The following is an 11604-nucleotide window of genomic DNA, read 5'->3' as shown; positions in this document are numbered from 1 at the left end:
GTTATATTGTGACAATAAATGTACCTACCTACCTACCTATCTATATCTGTATGATCAACAACACAGGAAGACATTTAGTCTTTAAACTTTTACATACCTTGTTTTATGATATGTTGGTGTAAATTGGTTCAGTACAGATTTTTATAGCCTATTGAAAATACTCTTCAGGTATCAGCTATATTTTCTGTTTAGAACATCAGTTTTAAGGTACCTTCAGAGGGCTGGGTGCTCTTGGTTGGGGTTCCAATAGATCCTTTAATTGTACAGAGGTCAGTGGGAGAGAATTCAGGCTCTCTGATTGGCCCTCTCGGTGCAAATGGAGTTAAGATTGTTGAGGGGGACTGGTCAATTCCCAAGTTATGGAGATACAACTGCAAAAAAACAAATACAGAACCGATCACAATCAGGGATACAAGACTAAACGTACATTTTAGTGTTCTTTTCTAATACATTGTGCATGCTGAATAAAATTAACTGCTAAATCTTTATTATCTGCTGAAAATGAATCTGCAATAACAATTATACATACTCTTCTAGTCCTAAACATAGTTCCAATAATATTCTAAAGAAATGCTTTGCTTGTTTACATGATTCTCAGTTTTTCAATTACCGGAATTCGTTCTTCAATGTTGAGCTCTCTAGGCCTGGGCAGTGGTGGCGGTGTTGATTGTTTTGAAGTCCAGTATGGGACATAGTTATCGACCTCTAGGCTGACAACAGAAGAAGCTCCAATTGAAGTTCCTAATTTAATTCCACTGTTATAACTATCTTGGGAACTTGAGAGTGTCAAATCTCGATCAAGTGACACATCGCTGAACTGACCAAGGCTCACGAGAGGCGAGGACTGAACTGTGGCGCTTGGCTGATGGTGGCCATTGTTCTGAGTCTGACTCTTCTCCTTTTCTGCATGTCTCTCTGTGTGCTGATCTTTCTGGGCCGACATGACAACCGTGATAAGAGACGAGTGAGACTGTGACCTGCCAATTGGTGAGGCATATGGTCTTGATGCAGACCCAGCGTTATCTTTGTCACAGGGAGCACTGCCCACCGCCTCCCCTCTTCTTGAAGAAGAGGGAACCGTGGAGGAGCTCTGTGAGACATTCTGAACGGCAGCACTTGAAACAGGAGGCTGTTGTAAACTCCTCGCCTGCTGACTCAGTATGCGATTCAGGGAGTCAGATACAGCATCATAAGCTTTCTTTTTAGGAGAGACGCCAGTAAATCCTTGCAGTGCCAAGCTATCAAATAGTGACGTCTTGCTTGAACTCTGGTTTGCCCTCCAAGCGTCTACTTTCTGCATATAGTTGAGACTTGGGAGAGACTGGACTTTTGCAGAGGTAGCTTCCTCTTGGCACTGATTTGCTGTGTCCGAGCTATAGACATCAGCCGCAGGAACAGTTGGCTGTGGAGAGACCCCTATATTTGACTGATACGAATTCTCTTTATTGGATTCTATGGCAGAAAGTTGCCCTAATTTAGCCTTGACACTGGATTTGGGTGGGGCCTTAAAAACTCCTGGAGTGGACTGAGACTGTGGAAGGAAACCTAGGTAGGACCCATCAATCCCTGTTTGGTTCCCTGAGGACCAGAGGTCTTGCTCTCTGTGACCCCGTTCAACACCTGCAGAAAACGGCCCTGTCCATGGCACAAGATTTGCTCTATTCACACTTGGCTTGCCTTCAGACGTCTCTGTGGGATACGGTGTTATAGACTGAACAGGCAGTGTAGGACTTTTCCGCTGTTGGTTTTTAGATTCAGCTTCACAGCTGGTGCATCTCTCTACCTCAGACAGCAGCTCTCTATGCAACATTTCACTACTGTCATCTGGTTTAGTGCTGCGGGATCCCATGGTGATGTTACAGACCTCAGATGACAATGTTCGTGATTTGTCAGGGTATAAATCTCTGTCAGGTTGTTGTGTCTGCTGTTGGGGAAGAGAGGCTTCACCTGGAGGACCTTCTCTTCTAACCATTCTTTGGTCAATGCCTGGTTTGCAAACTTCAGTGCGTTTAGACTCTTCTGCAAAAGATGCAGCGTTCTTCACAGAGATTTCAGAGGCAGAGGAAACAGCACTGCTGCTGCTGCTTGGCATGCCGATATCTTTCTGAAGGCGCTCCAGAAGATGCTGGGCAGGAATGTCCTTACTCAGAAAGAATGTCTCATCTTCAGCAGCCTCTCCTACTGGCTTGTCTGGAGGGTCACTTAGTGTCCCTAAGTCCTTCTCTCTGCTATTTATACCATCTCTGGATGGTACTCCCTGTCTGTCTGTGTTGGCATTTAGTGGGGAGGGAACAGTTTCCTTTCGTTTGCCTTCCTCCCCTGGTGACAAACTGTGCTGGGACAGAGAACAGCAGCTGTTCACTCCTTCTTCCAAGAGGATGGTTGCCTGGGCCAAAGGGTGCTGGGACAGTGAACCACCCTCTGAGACCGGAGTAGTGCGATCCTGGGGTGGAAAGTAAAACCTCTCTGATGCCATGGAAATGTCAGGGTACGCCCTTTAAAAAAGTAAATAAACAAAATAAGCCAAAGACAAACATTGAAATGAGAAGTTGTAGAAAACTAATCCCACAGAACCAATAATTGACTTTGATTGATTTGTTTTTTACCTTAAAGGGGCAAATTCACTGTCACTTTGATGAAATAAAGAATATTCAGGGAAGATGTGTTCCACTCCAGAGTGGAGAGGCAACAGGGGAAGGGAAGGAGACAAGTTACTGTCCTGAAATTCTGATGATACAGAAAATGTTAAATGTTAGACAGGCACCGTAAATAGGTTTACAACTGATGCATAAATCCTACAAATTTAATCTATGCAAACTATCACTGCCTTCAACTTCCCATTATCATGAGATCCAGTGTGATATTTTTCAATTTTATATCATTCAATAAACACCATTACAGTTTATTTTTTGACACAAAGACACTTTATTTATTTATTCAATTTATTGTTTTATTCAATATACATGCCTGGCTGCAAAGAATGTCCCCACGGCTGCTGAATCTCCCAGCTATCCGTTTCCAGTCTGGGCCGCCTCTGGTCCAGACTTGCTCGGCTATGACCTTGAGCTCCCAGTTGGTTTACTGAAGTTTGTCCGACAGACTGAGTCATATCTTCATCTGCTGGCACCTGAGGAGATGCCACCACCCTCTGTGAACCGAATCACAAAACAAAGAGACTCACTGTTACTGTCCTCTTGTGCCATTTTAACAGAGCTGTGTGTGGGGAAATCGAACAGCCTCTGGAGTGATTAGTGGAGAGGAACATGCTGCAAAAACTGTTATCCTTCTTAGAAAATGTCTCAAACACTCTCCACAACCTGTTGGTCAAACAGCAGAGCACTTACAGCAGGAAACTTATTCAGCTCTTTTGTGACAAGGAACGCCGCAGGAAGTCATTCCTGCCAGCTGCCATCACTTTATATAATGACTGTTCTCTGTGTTGGGAGAGGGAGTCATTTAAGCCTCAGGTTCAAAACAAAGACAGAGTGTTCATTTGGATTTGTAAATGTTTTATTTAATTTATTCACAATCATATCACAATGACCTTTCTACATTTTATGCAGCCTCTTAACTCTAGATGACTGCATAGCAGACCTGTTCCTGTGTTTACATTTAGAGTATTCAGTGTACATATAATTCTATTTTAATATCCAAGGACAATCTTGCACCTTGCCGCATATAGCATTATGTAATTGCCTTGCACAACTAAAATACTGTATATTACTGGGCATGGTCTTGTCATAATTCTATCCTACTTCATTAGTTTTGGTGATTTTTGTGACATGGCTGCTGTTATTTGGGAGTAAAAACTCCTGTTTTTCTTCATATATGTTTGCTATTTATCTATATCAGCTATGTTGGTCAGCGTTGTACCAACGACATCTATTGCATGTCTGTCCATCAAGGAAGAGGGATCTCTCCTCTGTTGCTCTTGCTGCAAATTATAAGTACGTGTCACACACCTATAATGTTAGCCTAATATGTATATGTTTGTCATATCCCTAGTTGTTTGTGAATAATTATGTAGTTGTTCTGGCTGTTGCAAATTTTTGGCCTCTTTGGAGTTGTCACTGACCTATTATTGTAGCATCTGTTACAGAAGCGGATTAGTCACTTCTTATCAGCAGTTTAACTACATTATCTTATTCATCAGATGCCAATCAGTTGATAAGCATGGCTAAATGGTAGCTAAGGACAATGACGCTTAAGTTTGCTTCCAATTCGGCAGTTAATGGGAAAGTGAAGGGAAAGTCAGGTTCAGATCAAAAACCACTATGAGCTAGATAGACACCTAGAGTTGTCAAATCTGGACTACAATGTCCTAGAGAGTCTAACGTTGAAGTATCAGATATGTGAAAACTTTTTTCTATTTGTGAACATAAAAAAGGGCGATTTATATGATCTAATGTAATTTGACAGCTCTAGGCATAGTGTTTTTTTTATCTGGACCAGAGTTCCCCTTCACTTTACCCTTAACTGCTGAATCGGAAGCTAACTTCAGTGCCTAAGGACAACAGGTTCCTGTTAGCCATGCTGTTAGCTAGCTTGGTGAGACCCATGACTTCGCTCTGTACAATCTGCAAACAAACTGCAAACGTTAACTTGCAACTGAATAGCCGCCAGCCATCCATGCTACCATCGGTACTACCGGAAATGCAGTATTTTGTCTGACAATGACGTTTCCTTCAAAAATGAATAACGGTCATCCGTCGATTAGTAAGCTAACAACATAGCAAAGCGGTTAGCAATAAGCTAACGTTAATTACTGACAACGGCCAACGTTGGTTAAACTTTAGCCATATTTCCCCGGGTGAGAATTACGTGATACTATCTTTTATCACAGCAGGAGTCAAGTTAAAGTTATAGAAATTACCTCTTGTGGCTCCATGTTGTTGTTGACAGAGAGCGCGCTTCCTCCAGCTCGTATCCAAGGACCGTTGCTAGGAAATGTAGGACAAACTCACGCAGGCGCGAAAGAGATTTGATTTGACCTGAAGAAGCAACAGATCGTCCCAAACTTCAAACTCACCGGGTGCGTTCAGATCATAGACTGTATATAAAAAGGTTCAGATCGACTAGTAGTTTCCTGTGAAGTAGGATGCCCAGTGTACTCAGCCATGTTAATTAGTCCAAACTTTAGAGAGCAACTGAACTGAACCTGAAACTGACCAGCAAGATTACCCATCAGTCATTGCGCCACGCTGGAGCGTAAAAAACAAACAGCAGCGCTCTGTCAAATACATAGGCCCTCCATAAAGTATAGTTTATTTTTTCATTTCTATTGTTTTTGTTCTCATTGTTGTTCTTTCTTATTTTTCTCCGCTAAAAGTGTTTGCAATTATCTTGAAAACGACTTTGTTTAGAGTCAAACTTCTTTCATCATTTTAATCTCTGTATCCATCTGCGTCTTTGCTTCAATGGTCGATCTGCTCTAAAAATGTCAAATTATGTGACTTTTTATATCACTTTTCTCTAAAACCTATTTCTGCAAACTCATCCCAGATGGTTTTGCCAATCCACCTGAAACTTTGGCAAGATCATCCACAGACATCGCTTATCAAAAGTTATCAAAAGAATTTTGATACATCAATCTGGGTTTTTTTTTTCATAAATTTTTACTTTTGTGTCATGTACACTTTTACCCATAAATCAAAATTGGCTTAAACTATTGTAACCAAACTTGACTGGTCTGTTCAGATTATCGGACCGATATTCGCTGAGCAGTCCTGGGATATTCTTCCACTAGGGGACACTACACTTGCAAAACGTTTATGCTTGGTAATTCGCTGGTCACTACTCTACATAACTACATAAAATTTGGTAATGATTGCTCAAAGTGGGTGTGGTTTATTACTTATTTCAAACTTTAAAAAATCAAAGAAAATCACCCGTATGTCCTAGAGAGAAGAAATTTTAGCTGACGCTTTTATCCAAAGCGACTTATAATGGCTATATATGTCACAGGCTGCACACCTCTGGAGCAACTAGGGTTGTCTTGCTCAGGGACACATTGCTGTCTTACAGTGGATTCAAACCCGGGTCTCTTGCACCAAAGGCATGTGTCCTAGCCATTGCACCATCACCACCCTATCTGTCCACTGATATGTGACAAATGTTTTTCAGAATCTGTTAATTCAATTAATATCTATATCTATATCTCCACAAGTATTTCTTCAAGTGCTACCAAAATCAACACAAACATTCTCTAGATGGTCAATATCAAGTTTTTTAAAGGGTTTTTAGATCGGTGAAACAGTGAGTCTGCAGTGATATTCAGTATCTTGCTATAACTTGTACAGTATGTACAACATTTCCTTTTTGGCTCAGTGTTGGATGAAATGCCACCAAAATTATTGACAACACACCCAAAACCAGCAGAATGGTGTGTGATTTTTTCCAGAATTTTCTCACCAACATCTTGACTGTTGTAAGCGTTTTAAGTTCAAACTGATAAACATATCTGGGTCTGGGTCACTGTCTCAACTTGCGAGAAGGTGTGTGGAAACCCTCACACCAGTAGCTCAGTCAGTAAGTCACCTACTCTCGAGATCTTAAGATCCAGGATTTAAATCTCCAACTGAACAAGTCAGAGATCATAGTGAGTCTAAGTTTTTATTTTATTTGGATCCTATGACACTTTTTAAAAATTTTCTCTGCTAAAATGTGTTTGTGCAACTTAAATTTTAAAACTTGGAAACACAAAAGGTGGGTTGAACATTTCACCCAGTAGTCAGGTATATATAATGATGTCAAGGTGATGCTGTAAAAATCAAGTTTGCATTTCCCCAATTATCTCAAAGTCCAAATTCTTTCATCACTTTATCTCTTAAGTCATCTGCATCTTGTTTTTTTCCTCTGAAAATGTCAAATGTTGCTTTTTTCACTACTTGCTTGGATCCTGATCATTGCCGCTTGCCTTACAGGGACAGTGCTCATTACTTAACAGCAAAGTAACTTTAAACGAGCCAGAGTAGCTCAACTAGGCCTGTTATTAAAAAGGCAACCTAAAATAAAAGATGGAGGCAGGCATACTGCAGACTTTTTTTCTTTTTTTTTTTACCTTATTCAGTTATGTACCAACACAAAGAGAAAGATCTTGGGGAGATAAGAAATATGAAACTAAATTTAAATCATTCTCCAAAACTCTCTAAATTAAAAAAAGATATCAGGTTTGAATTTGAACACTATTACTAAGCTTGTTTACTAAATATGATACACTACTAGGCAATGCTGATCCATAGAATAAACCATAAAGTGCATCTTTGGAGAAAAAAACTTAAAACAAAGATTTATTACACTAAACGAATTTACCTTCATGTGTGATACTAAATTCTAATAAAGTGTTTTAAAACTTATGACTAATGTGATTCTCCGCAACTCCACCAAGATACAATAAAGCATTGCATCACAAGCTTTTAGTCTTGATCTATCCCCATTGATCCTGATGAGACAGTATGTAGTGATGTGCGATACCACTTAATTCCTATATGATCCAATACCAAGTAATACCCAGGCTGGTATTCCCGATGTGACACCTACAAATGTGTTGTCACAATTGTTAAGATATTTTGTGTAATAGCCTTTTAAAAAGGGGCATAATGTGAATGTATTTTGCACGGGGTTTGAGTAGTATTTTTGAGGGTGTAATTGCTTAACGACGCCACAAGAGGAAGTATCCACTTATGTGAGCGCTAGTAGGGCTGCGCGGTGCTTCCGCTCCTCAGACAGAGAACAGCCTGCTGAACGATCATAAGTGACATCTCCCGTCTCTGCTTTTCCTGTACAAAACAGGACACAATTTCCAAACAACAGTGACCCAAATCTAACAAGTGCCCTTCCAGTTGAGTAGTGTGCCCATGGACTGCCCCCTGATTGGTTTTAATGTGGTTGAACAGCTGATATTGGGACCAAAGGAGAATGCAGATCTCATACCAACTCTTGTGAGTCTTCTTCGTGGTGCCATGAACCTCCAGGATGACAAGGCCGCTGCATTAGTCAACTTCATCCACGCAAAAGTCACCAGTAATGATGTTGGCCAGACTTTGCTGAAAGTGGGACCGCAAGATGTGGTCATTCCAGCTGGCCAGGTCAGACACGTTAAGTGTAAAATACCATCCACACTTGACACGTCAAACCCACTTGTGCTCTTTGAACCCAGCGAGAGCAACCCACAGTTACAACTGGATATTGGTGACAGCCTTCTAGAGATTTGTCAGACTGGATTCCCTTTTGTGAGAGTCCCCATCGGCAACCACACCAAACACGACGTGACCCTGTTCTGTAAAACTGCCCTTGGGAGCATTGAGGCAATATCCAGAGTTGTACCAACTGACGAGCTGACCCAGGCAAATGTTACCCAGGAAGCCAACAGGAAAGAACAGTCAGGAACTCAGCAAGACAAACGGGGTAGTGTGGCACAGGAATGGGACCCACTAGTTGATCTTAACCATTTAACTGAGGGTCAGCAGACGATTGTAAGGAAAATGTTACGAGAAGAGTCCAGGATATTCGCACGAGACGACAATGACATGTGTATACCTGGCCTGGAAATGTCCATTACTCTCAAGGCCAGTACTCCAATTCATACATCATATACCTCTATCCCAAAACCCCTTTACAAAGAGGAGTACAGAAAAGGAGTACATTGAGGATCTTCTAGTTAGAGGGTGGATTGTGAAGTCCAAATCCCCATACTCAGCACCAGTAGTCTGCGTGCAGAAGAAAGATGGGACGCTTAGACTCTGTATCGATTATCATCTTTTGAATCAACGCACTGTTCCGGACCGACACCCCTTGCCGAGAATCCAAGACCTCACAGATACAGTGGGTACAGCTGGTTCTCCATCCTAGACCAGGGGAAGGCATACCACCAGGGGTTCATTGCAGAAGGGTCGCTCCACTTGACTGCATTCATCACCCCCTGGGGTCTTTACGAGTGGGTGCGAATCCCTTTCGGACTGACAAACGCACCTGCTGCGTTTCAACGCAGTATGGAAGAGATGCTTGCTCCCCTTCATGATGAGTGTTGTATTGCATATCTGGATGATATACTGTGGTATGCTACAACATTTGAGGATCATGTTGAAGGGCTAAGAAAGGTCCTGAGGGCCCTGCAGATTCATGGAGTCAAACTCAGGCCCACAAAATGTGACCTGTTTAGATGAGAAGTGAGATATGTTGGTCGTTTGGTTTCAGCCGAGGGTGTGGGCATTGATCCTAAGGACCTGGAGGTGGTGTATGCTCTGAAAAATGAAGCACCTGCCACTGTAGGAGATGTGCGGAGAGTCATGGGCTTCTTGAGCTACTACCGCTCAGAGAAACAGAGAAGAGCAGCCTCTGGGGAGACATGGTGGACTGAGAGGAAAGGGTGCACAGTTACCATCTAAAACCCTAGTCAAATGGACGGAGAAACATCAGGAGACACTGTGTAAGTTGATTGACATGCTGGCGAACCCCCCTGTTCTCACGCACAGGGTGACCAACATGAACCAAATAGCAGAGAAGTCGTGCCACCCATTGATCTGGCTGAACTCCAAAAAGCTCAGAGAACAGACCCAGTGATAGGGGAGGTTTTGAAAATGAAGGAGTCGAACAAAACACTTAGAGATGACTTAAAACGCAATATGAGGGGCAGTGTCAGAAAAATGATTCATGAATGGACCAAGTTTCACATTGAAGATGGGGTTCTTTACCGTAAGACAGCAGAGAGACGTCAGCTAGTCTTACCTGCCACCTTTAAGTCACTTGTTCTTAAGCACCTACATGATGACATGGGCCATGTCGGAACAGAAAGGGTCCTCAGTTTGGCAAGGCAAAGGTTTTATTGGCCCTACATGAGGCGAGAGATCGAAGCTTATGTCACCAGACAGTGTCCATGCATAAAACAAAACTCCATGGAAGAAGACCCAGGAGGACTCCACTTCTGAAAGAAAAACATAAAAAAGCCAGACTGGAATTTGCTAAAATGCATATTGGCAAGCCACAATCCTTCTGGGAGAATGTCCTTTGGACAGATGAGTCAAAACTGGAGCTTTTTGGCAAGTCACATCAGCTCTATGTTCACAGACGAAAAAATGAAGCTTTCAAAGAAAAGAACACCATACCTACAGTGAAACATGGAGGAGGCTCGGTTATGTTTTGGGGCTGCTTTGCTGCGCCTGGCACAGGGTGCCTTGAATCTGTGCAGGGCACAATGAAATCTCAAGACTATCAAGACATTCTGGAGCGAAACGTACTGCCCAGTGTCAGAAAGCTCTGTCTCAGTCGCAGGTCATGGGTCCTCCAACAGGATAATGACCCAAAACACACAGCTAAAAGCACCCAAGAATGGATAAGAACAAAACGTTGGACTATTCTGAAGTGGCCTTCTATGAGTCCTGATCTGAATCCTATCGAACATCTATGGAAAGAGCTGAAACTTGCAGTCTGGAGAAGGCACCCATCAAACCTGAGACAGCTGGAGCAGTTTGCTCAGGAAGAGTGGGCCAAACTACCTGTTAACAGGTGCAGAGGTGTCATTGAGAGCTACAGAAAACGTTTGATTGCAGTGATTGCCTCTAAAGGTTGTGCAACAAAATATTAGGTTAGCGGTCCCATCATTTTTGTCCATGCCATTTTCATTTGTTTTATTATTTACAATATTATGTTGAATAAACAATCAAAAGAAAAGTCTGATTTCTATTAAATGTGGTATAAACAATGGTGGATGCCAATTACTTTTGTCAGTTTCAAGTTATTTCAGAGAAAATTGTGCATTTTTTGTGGAGGGGTACCAACAAATTTGAGCACGTCTGTATGCACAGGCCTACCCAACCCGCAATAAGAGTGGGAAAACAGCAGCGGAAAAGATTTTCAATGACTATATCCCCAGGTTCGGCTACCCATCAAAACAGCACCAATTCGAAAACGAACTCTTTTTCAGACACTGCAACAACTGAGCGGGGTGGAACATTCACGGACAACTCCCTATCACCCACAGGAAAATCCAGCTGAGCGGTGAGAAACAAAAGGAAAGGTGGAAGGATTATCTTACTCAGATTGTCCATGCGTACAATTGTACGTGTCACGAAGCAACTGGGTACTTTTTTCCTGCTTTTTGGCCGACACTCACGGTTACCAATAGACCTGCTATTCAGGATGACCACCAGTGAGCCACCACAGACAGCGAGAGGTTATGCTGAGAAGTGGGCGGAACGAATGACCGAAGCTTACCAGATCGCATCAGAAAACAGCAAGAGGTCAGGTGCTTGTGGTAAGAAATACTATGACCAGCACACGAAAGGAGTAATGTTGCAGCCAGGAGATAGGGTGCTGGTACGAAACTTGAGTGAAAGGGGTGGTCCTGGAAAGTTGAGGTCATATTGGGAAAACACTATCTATGTTGTGAAAGACCAAATCAGTGACAATCCAGTCTACAAAGTGGTCTCAGAGACGGATGGCAGTAAATCACGTGTCTTGCATCGCAATCTATTGCATCACGTCAATGACCTTCCTGTTGACCCATCAGTGGCAGGGGAGGAGGTTAACACATCACCAAAGAAGAGGAAAAGACCAAAAACAGCTCACAGAGAGGTGGAACTGAAACCGAACAGTGACACTGGTTCA

At 42.4% G+C, this 11604-nt stretch overlaps 1 protein-coding gene across 1 annotated transcript; it reads right to left on the bottom strand.

The window, feature by feature from the left end:
• Positions 1-211: 211 nt before the first annotated feature.
• LOC119887733 lies at positions 212-5180 on the bottom strand (the record flags this gene model as incomplete). The annotated part of the gene is given in 5 exon segments (XM_038698366.1): positions 212-371; positions 611-2495; positions 2607-2727; positions 2968-3148; positions 4874-5180. Coding segments are annotated over 5 exon segments (2362 nt in total), but the record flags the coding sequence as incomplete, so codon positions are not given.
• Positions 5181-11604: the final 6424 nt, after the last annotated feature.

This window comes from Micropterus salmoides, unplaced genomic scaffold (genome assembly GCF_014851395.1).
Source record: "Micropterus salmoides isolate LMB-PRFRI ecotype aquatic unplaced genomic scaffold, ASM1485139v1 Ms_hic_scaffold_4289, whole genome shotgun sequence".
Classification (NCBI taxonomy): domain Eukaryota; kingdom Metazoa; phylum Chordata; class Actinopteri; order Centrarchiformes; family Centrarchidae; genus Micropterus; species Micropterus salmoides.
Note: the sequence above shows the minus strand (reverse complement) of the source record. Positions and strands in the feature narration are given on the sequence as shown.